At 42.8% G+C, this 16,271-nt stretch overlaps 1 protein-coding gene across 2 annotated transcripts in view; it reads right to left on the reverse strand.

The window, feature by feature from the left end:
- POM121C (POM121 transmembrane nucleoporin C) overlaps window positions 1-16,271 on the reverse strand; it is a 44,503-nt gene that overhangs the window by 7,154 nt on the left and 21,078 nt on the right. Inside the window, exons 1-9 of one of the 2 annotated variants that reach the window (XM_055562782.1) lie at window positions 10,846-11,463; window positions 9,749-9,964; window positions 9,295-9,453; window positions 7,617-7,697; window positions 5,856-6,030; window positions 2,243-2,334; window positions 1,068-1,141; window positions 297-421; window positions 80-182 (exon numbers count right to left, since the gene is read on the reverse strand). In XM_055562782.1, coding sequence (XP_055418757.1) covers window positions 80-182; window positions 297-421; window positions 1,068-1,141; window positions 2,243-2,334; window positions 5,856-6,030; window positions 7,617-7,697; window positions 9,295-9,453; window positions 9,749-9,964; window positions 10,846-11,411 — 1,591 coding nt within the window. In that variant the 5' untranslated portion in view covers window positions 11,412-11,463. Of the gene's footprint in view, window positions 1-79; window positions 183-296; window positions 422-1,067; window positions 1,142-2,242; window positions 2,335-5,855; window positions 6,031-7,616; window positions 7,698-9,294; window positions 9,454-9,748; window positions 9,965-10,845; window positions 11,464-16,271 lie in introns of those variants that run through there. The other variant, XM_055562783.1, reaches the window with a different exon arrangement.

Genomic DNA, 16,271 nt, shown 5'->3' on the forward strand with positions numbered 1-16,271 from the left:
TTCCCACATGAGAAAGACCAAAATAAAACCCAAGGAGACAAAGCCTCTCTGGAGTGTGAAACTGATCTATATTCCTTACCAGTCTTATCCTCTAAGACTTTGTTAAACCACTGTAACGAAGTTTTCTTTTCCAAGTCCAAGTCCTCAGCAGTGATCGAATAACCAAGCTGGGGAGGTGGAGGCTACCAAAGAGAAAAAGAAGTTGTTAATCAGGAGAAACTGTAAGAATCCTGTATTTAGCCTTCCTAAGGTAGAGCTAAGCTGGGGTGGGCAGAAGTAGAGGGACAGGACCATACCAAGGTCAGCTGGTCTCCTCGCCTGGAGGGCAGCAGCTGAACCTTCCGTTTACGCTGCCCGGAGCTGCCAGGTGTTGATGGGGAATTCCATGAGTTCTGCTTCTTCCCTGTGGTTGGATCTGCAACTAAAGAAAGATTTAATTTTCTTCTTCTCTGCCAGAAACAGACAGGTTATCTATCTCCTGTTTTTAACACGGAATTTTCACCGGGTATCTCTGAAAGATTCTATTTTCCATGATTTGGGCTCTTGGATGGTGTTTGCTAGATTACTTCTAATAGTCAAGAGGATATAAAGGGAGAATTGCTCCAAATCAAAGTATACAACTACTTCTGTTGTTGTTCAGTCATGTCCAACTCTTTGCAACCCTATGGACTGTAGCCTGCCAGGGTCTTCTGTCCATGGGATTTTTCAGGCAAGAATACTGGTGTGGGTTGCCATTTCCTTCTCCAGGAGATCTTCCCTACCCATGGATTAAACCTGTGTCTCCTGTATTAGCAGGTGGATTCTTTACCACTGAGCTATCAGGGAAGCCCAGAAAACTGCTTACTGGACAATAGTCATCTGGACTGCTCACAGATACCTCAACCTAAACTTATCCATAGCCTACTGTTATCACATATTATACTTTATTTCTCTGAGTCACCTTTCTCCCTTACCTGACTATAAACCTCTGAAAGACAGAAACATCTCTCTCTGTATCCACCAGGCCCTTCACAAAGCAATGCTCAATACTTCCACCAATAGCCGCTCTAGTGCACTCATCAACTTACTCTTTTCTCCCTGGGACTCCTTGTCTGTTACCAATGGAGTTGAAGAACTAGAATGATGAGAAAGCTCCTCTTCTCTGTAGGAGAAAAAGGCACAATTAAGTTTAGAAAGATTTGCTGACAGAAAGTACTGGATAACTTCCTATACCTGCTTGCCTACCAACTGGTCTAGAACCACCATGATTTAGGACCTCAGTAGGCCAGGACAAAAAAAAAAAATAGAAGTCAAAAGAAAATCCCAATAGAAATGAATGGAGGTAGTTTATGGAAGCCATGGAGAAAGCTTTGTCTTAAAACAACCACAACCATCAACATTTTTCAAAACCTTACTTACAGCCCACCAAGTTCCTAAAAGTTCTAGTCACAGGTCTGATCCCTAAATTTGACCACAGGTACCCAGAGGGGCGGCTGGAGTCCAGAATGTGAAGTCTGCTGCCCACTGACATCATCCACTCTATCTGCTCTGTTCTGTACGGTCTCTACTCCTGCACCCCCATCACTCATGGTACAGTGTTGGGGAGAGAGCCAGAGGCCTCTACAGTTGGGAACAAAAGAACGGTAAGAGATGAGAGCGACTCAGGTGGGCAGTTCACTGTCCTCTACATGCTGATTTCTTCAGTCCTCCAAATCAGAGCTGAGGAAAACCCAAGAGCCAAGTACATGTCCCTCCTTTCCTGCCCCTCTCATTAATCCATGCAGCAAATAATAATAGATTCAGTTCAGTCACTCAGTCGTGTCCGACTCTTTGCGACCTCATGGACTGCAGCACACCAGGCCTCCCTGTGCATCACCACCTCCCGTTTACCCAAACTCAAGTCTGTTGAGTTGGTGAACCATCCAACCATCTCATCCTCTGTCGTCCCCTTCTCCTCCTGCCCTCAATATTTCCCAGGATCAGGGTCTTTTCCAATGAGTCAACTCTTCACATGAGATGGCCAAAGTACTGGAGTTTCAGCTTTAGCATCATTCCTTCCAAAGAAATCCCAGGGCTGATCTCCTTCAGAATGGACTGGTTGGATCTCCTTGCAGTCCAAGGGACTCTCAAGAGTCTTCTCCAACACCACAGTTCAAAAGCATCAATTCTTCGGCACTCAGCCTTCTTTACAGTCCAACTCTCACATCCATACATGACCACAGGAAAAACCATAGCCTTGACTAGATGGACCTGATTACCTTACCTTACTTTCTTTGCTGGCCTCTCTGGTGTCTGGGAGCGGGATGAGGCTGGGCTAGAGAATGGAGATGAACTGGGACCACTCCTCTTCCACAGCTAAAAGTCAAATACAAGTAAGATTGACCCTGGTTGATAGTTTATCATCTGACCTTTGATAAAGTTCTGTTCATCACTGCATATAACATCTCCTTTTAAGTAACTTAAGAAAAAGTCTGAAGAACTAATGGCATGCTAACTAACAAAAGTAGAACGGAAGAATGTACTTTTGGCATATGTTACAAAAGAGGATGTCACAATCACTTAACAGTTTAGAGCTAAGATGTACATATAAGTTTGCTCCATGTTATCTATGGAAACAATAAAAGTCAACTAAGAAACTGTTCCAACGAAGATAACCTAGTAAACTAGTTTAGTTTTGGTCTCATTAAATTTTCAGTTTTACTTCATTAACATTATTTTTAAAAATACATTATCATGACATTTATGACTTCTGTAACATTAGTGGTATTTATCATTATACGATAATTATCCATACATCTGTCTCCTCACCAAGCGGAGTTCCCTGATATCAAGGGTAGTCTGGGGACTTCCCTGGTGGTCCAGTGATTAAGAATATGCCTTGCAATGCAAGGGACACCGGTTCGATCCCTGATCCATGAAGATCCCACATGCTGTGAAGCAACTAAGCCTGTGCACCACAACTACTGAGCCCATGTTTTGCAATTACCGAAGCCTATGCACTTTAGCACCTGTGCTCCACATAAGAGAAGCCACTGCAATGAGAAGCGATGAAGAGGAGCCCCTGCTTGCTGCAACTAGAGAAAGCCACAAACAACGAAGACCCACCATGGCCAAAAAATAAAATAAATTCCAACAAGTACACAGTAAACAATTTCCTTCCTATTTCAACAGTTATTACCAGTTTCTAATATATCCTGTCAAAATTATTCTATACACATCAAAAGATGAAAGAAATCGCAGGATGAATAGAGGACACTATACACAGCTCTGCACTATGCCTTTTTAAAAAATATACTTTGAGACCATTTACAGCAGTACCTATTAAAACTGCCCTATTCTTTTTAACAGTTACATAGTATTTCAACTTACAGAAATACGGTAAGTTATTCAACTAGTCCCTGAAAAAGACATGCTTACATTGCTTCCCAGCTTCCACTGTTAAAACGATGGCACAATCAACATCCTTGTGCACGTCTCTGACTGTATGTGTAGGGTTAATTCCTAAAAGTAAACTTGCCGGATCTAAGGGCATGTGCATCTCTACTGTTGATAACACTGCCACCCCGCCCTGTAGGGAACTGTACCAAGTGATGCTCCCAACCAGCAATGCATGAGAAGCCCGTTTTTCTTGTTCTTTCTTTGGCCATGCCACAAGGCTTGCTGGATCTTAGTTCCCCTACCAGGGATCAAACTGGGGCCCCAGCAGTGAAAACACCGAGTCCTAACCATTGGACAACCAAGGAAATCCCCATTTTGCAATCTGCTAAACCTTCTAAAACAGACTAGAGTGGCAATACCCACGGACTGATACTAACATCAAAAAGGAAACCACCAGACTTCATCTATTCCTGACAAGATGCAATCCAAAGTATGTGTGTGTGTGGTTAGTCAGTCATCTCTGACTCTTTGTGACCCCCATGGACTGTAGCCCCCCAGGCTCCTCTTTTCCTGGGATTTTCCAAGCAAGAACACTGAAGTGGGTTGCCATCTCCTCCTCCTGACCCAGGATCTTCCTGACCCAGGGATTGAACCCACGTCTCTGGGGTATTCTGCATTGACAGGCAGATTCTTTAGCACTGAGCCACCTGGGAAACCCTAAACCAAAGTACACAGTACCAAAAAAAAAAAAAAAAAAAAAAAAATCAAAGTACACAGTACCACCTGTGCAATATTCTGCCAAATTAACTGAACTTAAATGTAATTAAGCCTCGGAAAACAGGGGATAGAGTATAAGTTAAAATGACACCATGATGATGCAAACTTAATCCAAAATATGGGAAATCCTACAGAACAAAACCATCTACTTTTTTCAAAAGCATGAAAAAAAAGAGTAGTAACAGTAGTAGTATAGATTAAAAGAGCCTAAGAGAAATATGAACCAAATGTCATCAATTGGTTTTTGGTCCCTGATTCAAACAGTGTAACTGCAATAAGACAGTTTATGGTAATAAGTGCAATTTAAATGTGAAGTGATATTAGCTAATATTAAACAGCTATTATAAATCATTTAAGAGGAATAATGGTATTGTACTTATTAATGTGAAAAAAAATCTAAAAATATACTGAAGGACCTATAGCTGAAATGACATGTTTGCAGTTTATTGTTTTTTGCTTATTTTAAACTTTTTCTTCATTTTTGTGTATTTATTTTTGGCTGTGCTGGGTCTTTGCTGCTATGCAAGGACTTTCTCTTGCTGCAGTGCACAAGCTTCTCCTTGTGGTGACTTCTCTAGTTGTGGCTGGCGGGCTCCAGAGCACGGCTCATTAGCTGTGGCCTGTGGACTTGCTGCCCTGCGGCATGTGGAATCTTCCCAGACCAGGGATTGAACCCATGTCCCCTGCATTGGCAGGCAAATTCTTAACCACTGGACTACCAGGGAAGTCCTCAATTTACTTTAAAACATGAACAGCAAAACAAATGGGGGGGCAGAGGTTGATGGAACATGATTGACAAAATGCTGTTAACTAGTAAAGCTACATGGAGATCTGTCATGGCATTTTCTTTTTGTGTACATTTGAAATCTGACATAAGATTTTTAAAATAGGGATAATGAGTGTATACTTAATACGCCTGCTGTCATGATTACATGAGGAAGTGTATGTAAAGTGCTTGGTTAGTAGAGGGCCTGGCCCAGAGAAAGTGCTCAAGGCAAAGGCTGTTATTGTCCTTTTAGCATCCCTACAACTGAGACCTTCATCTTTCATTTACATCACTCTAAGAGCCTTCTGGATTAACTTAACTCAAAATTTTTCTCCCCTCGAAAATCTTCCTCCACAACAAGCTTTATTTTTACTTGGCTACTATAAATTATTATACAGGCACTGAAATGGGTACTTTTCAAACACTATCTTCAGTCTTTACAATAATCCTTCAGAAATGAGAAATACTGATTAGCCCAAAGCCCCAGAGCTACTGTCAGAGCCAAGACTGGAACCCACATCTGGATATCTGTGTGGTAGCAAAGCTTGCTCTGTTCCCTAAGCTATATACTACATTCTCTTTCTAAAAAAGAGAATGATAACATTTAAAAAATTTCATCAAATTCTCAATGCCAAGAGGATAAATTTCTTTTATGATCCAATGCAATCTGGACTACTTGATCTACCTGTTGATAAAATTAATATCATCCACTGAATTATGCACCTCTCGCCCATTTATCTACAGTAACAGCTCTGTCTTGTATCAAGTTTCCACACATGACTGCTCTACTTTTGGAGCTTTCTATTCTGCTCCACTGGTCCAGAGTTATCACTCAAGTGTTTGTATCTGTTAGTGGTAATACCACTATCCGATGGTAGAAGGTGGGAGTGAACACTGGCTGATCGATTAATTAGTGCTGGGAACCCGTGTCTCCCACAGCACAGAGTGAATGTACCTGAGACAGACCACGCGACGAGCTGTAGGAACTGGTGATGGCGTTGCGGCTGGAGCTGGGGATGCCGCCTGTGTACGTGCTGCTTGTCAAGGAGCTCACAGAAGAGGTGCGGGATCTCTTATTCAGGTGATCATCTGAGTTCTGTGAATTAAGACCTCTCTTCAGAGACCCAGGCCTAAGAAGAAGGGGAGAAGATAGTTGGATGCATTATTAAAGACATTCTTTTAAGGTTTTGTCCATGGACATAGAATCTTTCTTTTAAAAAAAAAAATCAGTAAAAAAAAAAAAAAAATAATAATGCTCTTAATTTTATTATTAACAATTTGACTAAATATATCTGACAGTCAGGAAAAGAAAGTCAAATATTTTAAAAATCAAAAGTGTGAGTCCACTGCCTAACATTCTAGAAGATGCATACTAATCTATATGACAGAAAACAAATCAGCGGACACCTGGAGATCGGGGCAAGCTGAAAGGAGGTATTACTAAGGGACACAGGAAAATTTTTGGAAGTGACAGTATGTTCATTATCTTGACTGTCGTGATGGTTTCACAGCTGTATGCGTGTCACAACTTATCAAACTGTATACTTTAAACAGGCAGCTTATTATTCGCCAATTATAAGTGGATAAAACTGTTTAAAAAAAAAAAATCAGAGTTAAGAGGAATGAACTATCTTTGCTAAACTTTCAACTCAACAGAAATTCCCTATACCTCTTTCCTATGGAAGAGCCATTCAATCTCTGTTATGATACCAAACCACAGACCAGTTTATTCTTATACTGGATGAAAATGCTTTTCCCTCTAACTTGGATACACTCGCCAATGGATACTACTTGGAGTTGTGCTGAGCAAGTTGTTTTTCTTTTTTGACCTGACAGTCCCTCCATTTTTTGGAGTGAAGTTAAAGTGAAAGTGAAGTTGCTCAGTCGTGTCCGACTCTTTGCGACCCCATGGACTACAGCCTACCAGGTTCCTCTGTCCATGGGATTTTCCAGGCAAGAGTACTGGAGTGGGGTGCCATTTCCTTCTCCAGGAGATCTTCCCAACCCAGGGATTGAACCCAGTCTCCCGCATTGTAGGCAGACGCTTTACCGTCTGAGCCACCAATATCCCAATTTCATTATTCTCCTTGAGATTTTTCATCTCTGGGCTAGTATTTATACACCTTCAAACTGCTTCGCCCACCACCACCCCGTAAGATTTTGGTGTACATCCTCTCTTACAGTGTAGTACACCAAACCAGACACACTCCACTGACAATCCAAGCAGCAGTTAGAGAAGCAGGACTACCACTAACCAGCCTCATGTCAGTTTCTGTTCTATCAGCATAGATAGGAGCACACTAGCTTTTTTGGGCAGCCATGCTATACTACTAGCTCAGATTAAGCAGATCAATTCGTCCTCAAATGTATTTAAACTCAAATGTAGAGATGTAATATTTTATCTTCAATTTCATATCGTCGCATTTTATCCATTGCACTAACCTTGTGAACATCTGTTTATACACTTGGTTATTAAATATATTTATAAACCCTCTTAGCTTTAGCATATTTTGTTCATATTAGTGAAAAAACATTAAAAGGAATTAGAAGATAATAATTGTGGCAAGCTACTCAAAACATTCCTCTCTGATTTCAAAGATGTGAACCTGAATTAATAAAGCAATACAAAAGCAAAGAAGAAAGTCAACGGGACAATTAATTCTGATAAAGCCCCTTTTCCAAACAGTGTACATCTCATCCACGGATTTTCACTTACTTAGGCACAAAAGAAGCAGGGACTCCATTGGCTACGAGGGGCTCAAACGCTGAATGTCCGCTCCCACTGCTATCATGGCGTCTATGACAAATCAAAAAACTCTCAGTTAAATGAAATTACTTCTCCCCCGGCCCCAAATCATATTCCCATATTCTTGGGACTTTATACTATTTCTATGGAGCATAGGTTCCCTGCAAGAAGAGTGATGCTTCAACCACAAAGATTCCAAAAGTTAAATTTATCCTAAGATTTAGGGCAGTAAGCAAAGTATGAAAATATTTCAAGACCTTTTGAACTATTAAGTTGTTTCAATTATTCGCTAATTTCTCACCAAAGTATCAGAATCACAAATTTACCATCCTACCATACCCAAATTAAAAACAAAAACAACATTTTAGGGGTCGACCCACACTCCTGTGGTGCTCTACAGGTTAATATGACAAGTCTGTTAAAGAAAAACTTGACCTATCACATAGAAGGGCTTTGCATGGTGCACATAATTATCACTTATTCCTATCATGGGAAAGATAATATAGAATCCTTAAGTATAAGCTCACTAGGGTCAAGAAAAATTACCACCCTGGAGAACATGAGAAACCTAGATGAACCATAAAGTTATTTCTTCTCCCACCTCCACACCTCCTCACCCCCTGCCACTCCTGCTTAGCTAGTTGACATTAGGTCAAACTGCTCACATGCCAATCATATTTATTTCTAGTCATCATTACCTGATCTTTCTATGACATAAATACACTTGCATTAATATTTCCCTACTCAATTTTGTTATCTGAAGTATCAAAGCTGACCAATTTTTACCCTGTAGGATATGAACAATCTTCTCTAGGTAATGGGGCCAATGATTTTTTAGTGTGAGGCTGCTGTCTCCTCAGAGAACACTTCTTTGACCACCGTATATAAAGAAGCCCCCTTTTCATTACCCTCTGTTATATTACTGTTTCTCTCTACATGTTTATAATCTATGATTACCTTGTTTATTTTTATTATCCTTTTTCTCTGGTCTCTCTCAAACCCAAGAGGACTCTGTCTTGTTCAAAGCTCTATCCACTGTACCTGGAATAGGCCGTGACATATAGTGGGTGCTCCATTTACTGAACTAAAAAAATGACTGGAATCCTTAACTGACTCCTTGCAAAGCCTGTTAAAGCCTTAATAAACTGTTTACTGCATCGTCCATACAGAAAAGCAAATAATGAAAGTGGTTTTACTCTCATTACTGACATATCTACCATACTCTAGTCCTCACTTCTGTTTGCCAAGCATTCCCCTCAGCACAATTACAACAGTGAAATCGGTGGTTACCCAAATAATTCAACGCCAGGAGACTCTGAGGGGAAGACTGCAAGCATGCTCTCTCAAAAATAAAGTTTAACTGGCTTGTATCAAAAGTACAAGGTTAACATGGCTAATAGTTGCCAGCTTATCTCTAGTACTTACGGAAAAAGCAAACTACAAAATTTATCTAACATGTGTCTCAGAAAATGAACAGCACTAATTTAAGACCTTATTATCAACCACTTCTATGAAAACCAAAGAAGGGAATCTACTAAGGGTCAAAAACTGGAGCTGGTTTGTGTATCTCTGGAGAGTGACCCTATATTTCAACAAAACCTGGAAGCCCATGGGAGAAGCCTGTTAATTACTCTGTTGGTCCTGTTACCTTCTTTTATTTTCCTGGCCATCAGCAAATATTTGGTCTTCCTCCTCCACTGTCCTTTTCTTTCTCTCTTTGAGGGCATTCAATACAGTCTCCTTTGCACATGGATCTGGGGCACTGGTTGATGGTGAAGACAGTGTTGAGTTGATAATCTGTTCTGGTCTGGAATGAAAGACAAGATTCCAACATCAAGGTATTCTAATTACCAAGCCACACAGCACAGACTTCAGTCACCGGACATCAGAAGCTAACCAGTAAGCAAAAGTATAATTTTATACGCTCACAGAAATCGCCCTAGGCAATCAAAGATACAGTCTGAGGCAAACGAAACCAAAAGATGGTTCAATTACTAGAATCTGGGATTTCTCATTCAAATAAGCAGCTATTTCTCTTTCTACTTTGTCAGAGAAATAACCAAAAAAGAATGAAGGAAATACAGACGTTTGACAATACCCACACTGGAGAGCGAGCCAGCTTGCTATCCGGAGGCGCAATCCTGACTGTCACGGGGCTGCACACCATTCTGGAATTACGAGCAGACAGCACAGTCTTCTTGTGACAACCATTCCAGCATACTGTGGGAAGTACCCCCAGCAAGGAATACTGGGCCTGCTGGATTGGATAGCGCCTTCGAGGTGTTACTACAAACCGATGTGATAAAGTCCCACAGTCCCTGTGGAGAATGGGAGATACCAAAGAAGCTTGAAGAAACATCAGAAAATTTAAATGATTGAAGAACCATGTGGGTTCAGATATTTTTCAGACGCTTTAAACTTCTTAGGCAACATAGAACACACAGTATGCTTATGGCAACTTTCCCCCATTTCATCTAAGGGCAGAAAGTGACAGCTGCGTAACAGCTGTCCCTACAATGGACTTCCAACAATTTGAGAGGGAAATTAAAAACCTTGCCCACACAAGTAAATTACAATGGAAGAAAAGTGTGGGACGCAGGGAGGAACTTTTCAAGATGCTTCAATCTTTTATGTGATGTCAGTGATATATACTCAAACATCTTAAACACCTAAATGTTCATCTTCTCAACTAAATGTACTTTTCATGACTAGTATTTTCATCAAATTTTTGTATTCTCCTGGATCATCTTTATCAAGTTTTATTCCATCAAAGAGATGTTTCCTGGGAACACCTCTTTGAGCTTGGCTAAACCACAGAATTTCAATTAGTGATCTAAAGCGGGGGGGGGGGGGAATGGATCTAACAAATCATTTTTAACTACACTTGAAAGATAAATATATTTTCACGAGAGACAGGGATAGTTAATTGTTTATCAAGTATTCTGCTAAATCTATACTGCATGAAAATTCATATGGTTTTAAGAAATGAAAGGAAGGGAACCACTGTGGCATTACATCTCATTCCAAAAGTAAAGGCGGACAGGAGTCAGTAGACACGCATCAGGGTGATTAAGAGGACAAAACGACACAGAATCCACTTTGGACTTGATGGAAAAGAAAATCGGATTTAAAAGTCAAGTCCTCAACTCAAAGCCAGGCGACAGAGGAGAGGCTGTGGGTAAGATCAGGGTTATCTTACCGGTAGGAAGGCCTCCTGGAGGGTCGGAGAAGAGAAGTGGGGAGGGAGGGGTGAACTTGAACACGCTGGGGATGCACCGACTGAGCCGGCGACGCGGTGCGGACGGGAGGGCGGCGGCCCGGCCTCTCCCGCAGGTCCCTGGCCTCCGGGGCGGGGGCAGGCTGCGGGGGGCCGGGCTTGCCCAGGTAACTGCCCATGAGGAGCAGTTCAGCGGGGTCGGGTCCTTCGAGCGGGCTCCGCGGCTCTAGGAGATTTCCGTTTGCTGCCGATTTGGCAGGAGGCGAGGCGAGCAGTGTTCGCTGACGCCGCGCGTTCCAAACGAGCGAGGAGAGCGCGCGCGAACCTCGGGGCTCGCGGCTCAGTCCCCACCAGGCCGCAGTAGCCCCCACAGCCAGCCAGGCCAGGGCAGCCGCCGCCGGCACCAGGTACAGCACGAGGCCGAGCAGCGACAGGCCGAGAAGCGCCGCCCCGGCCGGCCGGCCACAGCCCCAGGCGCGGCCCTCCCTGACACTCGCTATCGGCCGCCGTCGGTTGCCTCCTCCAGCCGCCGCAGCCGCCGGAGACATCGCGGCTCCGCGCCGCGGAGAAGACTTAAATATCCCAGCGTGCACCGCGCCGCGCGCCGCGTCGCCGCGCGCCGACTACGTCACTGCGCACGCGACGCGGACGCGCGACTGCGACGGGAAACGCTACTGCCTGGCAACGCGCTAGACCCGACCAATTTCAGAAAACGCCGCCTGGCGCTACAGCGAGTTCTGATTCTTGACGTCTCCCGCCTGTCCGCACATCACCCAGCCAGAGATGACCCTTTCGGAAGAATCACGTTAAGAATAAAAGCGCCGGAAAACGACTATTCACGTAATGTTTATTTCCTAGAAAGTTAAACACCCTATAAGAGATTATCAGCCACTCTTCACAAGTGCTACCTGAGGTTGAGAGTTTTTTCAGTTACTCTGTTTTCTGCCAAAGTATAAACTGCTAAAGGGAGTTGACTTTAACAGCAATAAGAAGAAGTAAGGCCAACACTAACCATCCTCCTTAAAGGTGGACTAGTACCAATAAAAGGGCTTCCCTGACGGCTCATTGGTAAAGAATCCGCCTGCAATGCAAGAGAGGAGGGTTCCATCCCTGGGTCAGGAAGATTCCCTGCAGGAGGAAATGGCAACCCAGTCCAGTATTCTTGCCTGGAAAACCCATGGACAGAGGAGTCTGGCAGGCTACATCCATGGGGTCTCAAAGAGTCGGACACGACTGAGCACGCACGCAGTACTAGTAAATTCTCTATTGAACAGGCTAAAAGTCTAATAAACTGCAGATCAGACCTGAAGCTGTAATAAAATAAGTTTGCGTTTCTGCAGTACACATTTATAAATGGGGACAAAATTAATTAAAGTGTTGTGTCCAACTCTCTGGGAGTCCATGGACCAAAGCCCATCAGCCCCCTCAGTCCATGGGTATCCTGCATTGCAGGCAGATTCTTTACCATCTGAGCCACCAGGGAAGCCCCATAAATTGGGGCAATTACCTACCAAATTTCCCATCATCCTTAGAACGGGGTAGATTTTTAGGATTTGTGATCAATTTAACTGTGTTAAGTTTGGTGGCCTAAGAAAGTAGATTAGTGTTTGTCGAGGACTGGGTAAAAAATAGCAAGAAGAGATAAGAAAGCCTTCCTCAGCGACCAATGCAAAGAAATAGAGGAAAACAACAGAATGGGAAAGACTAGAGATCTCTTCAAGAAAATCAGAGATACAAAGGGAACATTTCATGCAAATGGGCTCGATAAAGGACAGAAATGGTATGGACCTAACAGAAGCAGAAGATATCAAGAAGAGGTGGCAGGAATGCACAGAAGAACTGTACAAAAAAGATCTTCACGACCCAGATAATCATGATGGTGTGATCACTGACCTAGAGCCTGACATCCTGGAATGTGAAGTCAAGTGGGCCTTAGAAAGCATCACTACAAACAAAGCTAGTGGAGGTGATGGAATTCCAGTGGAGCTATTTCAAATCCTGAAAGATGATGCTGTGAAAGTGCTGCACTCAATATGCCAGCAAATTTGGAAAACTCACAGTGGCCACAAGACTGGAAAAGGTCAGTTTTCATTCCAATCCAAAAGAAAGGCAGTGCCAAAGAATGCTCAAGTTCAGTTCAGTTCAGTCACTCAGTCGTGTCCGATTCTTTGCAACCCTATGAATCGCAGCACACCAGGCCTCCCTGTCCATCACCAACTCACAGAGTTCACTCAGACTCACATCCATTGAGTCGGTGATGCCATCCAGCCATCTCATCCTCTGTCATCCCCTTCTCCTCCTGCCCCCAATCCCTCCCAGCATCAGAGCCTTTTCCAATGAGTCAACTGTTCGCATGAGGTGGCCAAAGTACTGGAATTTCAGCTTTAGCATCATTCCTTCCAAAGAAATCCCAGGGCTGATTTCCTTTAGAATGGACTGGTTGGATCTCCTTGCAGTCCAAGGGACTCTCAAGAGTCTTCTCCAACACCACAGTTCCAAAGCATCAATTCTTCGGCACTCAGCCTTCTTCACAGTCCAATTCTCACATCCATACATGACCACTGGAAAAACCATAGCCTTGACTAGACGGACCTTTGTTGGCAAAGTAATGTCTCTGCTTTCGAATATGCTATCTACGTTGGTCATAACTTTCCTTCCAAGGAGTAAGCATCTTTTAATTTCAGGGCTGCAGTCACCATCTGCAGTGATTTTGGAGACCCAAAAAAATAAAGTCTGACACTGTTTCCACTGTTTCCCCATCTATTTCCCATGAAGTGATGGGACTGGATGCCATGATTTTCGTTTTCTGAATGTTGAGCTTTAAGCCAACTTTTTCACTCTCCACTTTCACTTTCATCAAGAGGCTTTTTAGTTCCTCTTCACTTTCTGCCATAAGGGTGGTGTCATCTGCATATCTGAGGTTATTGATATTTCTCCCGGCAACCTTGATTGCAGCTTGTGTTTCTTCCAGTCCAATGTTTCTCATGATGTACTCTGCATAGAAGTTAAATAAGCAGGGTGACAATATACAGCCTTGACGTACTCCTTTTCCTATTTGGAACCAGTCTGTTGTTCCATGTCCAGTTCTAACTGTTGCTTCCTGACCTGCATACAAATTTCTCAAGAGGCAGGTCAGGTGGTCTGGTATTCCCATCTCTTTCAGAATTTTCCACAGTTTATTGTGATCCACACAGTCAAAGGCTTTGGCATAGTCAATAAAACAGAAATAGATGTTTTCCTGGAACTCTCTTGCTTTTTCCATGATCCAGTGGATGTTGGCAATTTGATCTCTGGTTCCTCTGCCTTTTCTAAAACCGGCTTGAACATCAGGAAGTTCACGGTTCACATATTGCTGAAGCCTGGCTTGGAGAATTTTGAGCATTACTTTATTAGCATGTGCTAATAAAGTAATTGCTAATTAGCAATTGTGCGGTAGTTTGAACATTCTTTGGCATTGCCTTTCTTTGGGATGGGAATGAAAGCTGACTTTTTCTAGTCCTGTGGCCACTGCTGAGTTTTCCAAATTTGCTGGCATATTGAGTGCAGCACTTTCACAACATCATCTTTCAGCATTTGAAATAGCTCCACTGGAATTTCATCACCTCCACTAGCTTTGTTCGTAGTGATGCTTTCTAAGGCCCACTTGACTTCACATTCCAGGATGTCTGGCTCTAGGTCAGTGATCACACCATCATGATTATCTGGGTCGTGAAGATCTTTTTTGTACAGTTCTTCTGTGCATTCCTGCCACCTCTTCTTGATATCTTCTGCTTCTGTTAGGTCCATACCATTTCTGTCCTTTATCGAGCCCATCTTTGCATTAAATGTTCCCTTGGTATTTCTAATTTTCTTGAAGAGATCTCTAGTCTTTTCCATTCTGTTGTTTTCCTGTAGTTCTTTGCATTGATCGCTGAAGAAGGCTTTGTTATCTCTTCTTGCTATTCTTTGGAACTCTGCATTCAGATGCTTATATCTTTCCTTTTCTCCTTTGCTTTTCGCTTCTCTTCTTTTCACAGCTATTTGTAAGGCCTCCACAGACAGCCATTTTGCTTTTTTGCATTTCTTTTCCATGGGAATGGTCTTGATCCCTGTCTCTTGTACAATATCACGAACCTCATTCCATAGTTCATCAGGCACTCTATCTATCAGATCTAGGCCCTTAAATCTATTTCTCACTTCCACTGTATAATCATAAGGGATTTGATTTAGGTCATACCTGAATGGTCTAGTGGTTTTCCCTACTTTCTTCAATTTAAGTCTGAATTTGGTAATAAGGAGTTCATGATCTGAGCCACAGTCAGCTCCTGGTCTTGTTTTTGCTGACTGTATAGAGCTTCTCCATCTTTGGCTGCAAAGAATATAATCAATCTGATTTCAGTGATGACCATCTGGTGATGTCCATGTGTAGAGTCTTCTCTTGTGTTGTTGGAAGAGGGTGTTTGCTATGACCAGTGCATTTTCTTGGCAAAACTCTATTAGTCTTTGCCCTGCTTCATTCCGTATTCCAAGGCCAAATTTGCCTGTAATTCCAGGTGTTTCTTGACTTCCTACTTTTGCATTCCAGTCCTCTATAATGAAAAGGACATCCTTTTTGGGTGTTAGTTCTAAAAGGTCTTGTAGGTCTTCATAGAACTGTTCAACTTCAGCTTCTTCAGCGCTACTGGTTGGGGCAGAGACTTGAATTACCGTGATATTGAATGGTTTGCCTTGGAAACGAACAGAGATCATTCTGTCGTTTTTGAGATTGCATCCAAGTACTGCATTTCAGACTCTTTTGTTGACCATGATGGCTACTCCATTTCTTCTGAGGGATTCCTGCCCGCAGTAGTAGATATAATGGTCATCTGAGTTAAATTCACCCATTCCAGTCCATTTTAGTTCGCTGATTCCTAGAATGTCGACATTCACTCTTGCCATCTCTTGTTTGACCACTTCCAATTTGCCTTGATTCATGGACCTGACATTCCAGGTTCCTATGCAATATTGCTCTTTACAGCATCGGACCTTGCTTCTATCACCAGTCACATCCACAGCTGGGTATTGTTTTTGCTTTGGCTCCATCCCTTCATTCTTTCTGGAGTTATTTCTCCACTGATCTCCAGTAGCATATTGGGCACCTACCGACCTGGGGAGTTCCTCTTTCAGTATCCTATCATTTTGCCTTTTACATACTGTTCATGGGGTTCTCAAGGCAAGAATACTGAAGTGGTTTGCCATTCCCTTCTCCAATGGACCACATTCTGTCAGATCTCTCCACCATGACCCGCCTGTCTTGGGTTGCCCCACGGGCATGGCTTAGTTTCATTGAGTTAGACAAGGCTGTGGTCCTAGTGTGATTAGATTGACTAGTTTTCGGCTGCGACCGGTGCACTAAAGCGCGGCCAAGAGGAGCTACCCCATGTCCGAGG

This window comes from Bubalus kerabau, chromosome 23 (assembly GCF_029407905.1).
Source record: "Bubalus kerabau isolate K-KA32 ecotype Philippines breed swamp buffalo chromosome 23, PCC_UOA_SB_1v2, whole genome shotgun sequence".
NCBI classification, from domain to species: Eukaryota; Metazoa; Chordata; class Mammalia; order Artiodactyla; family Bovidae; genus Bubalus; species Bubalus kerabau.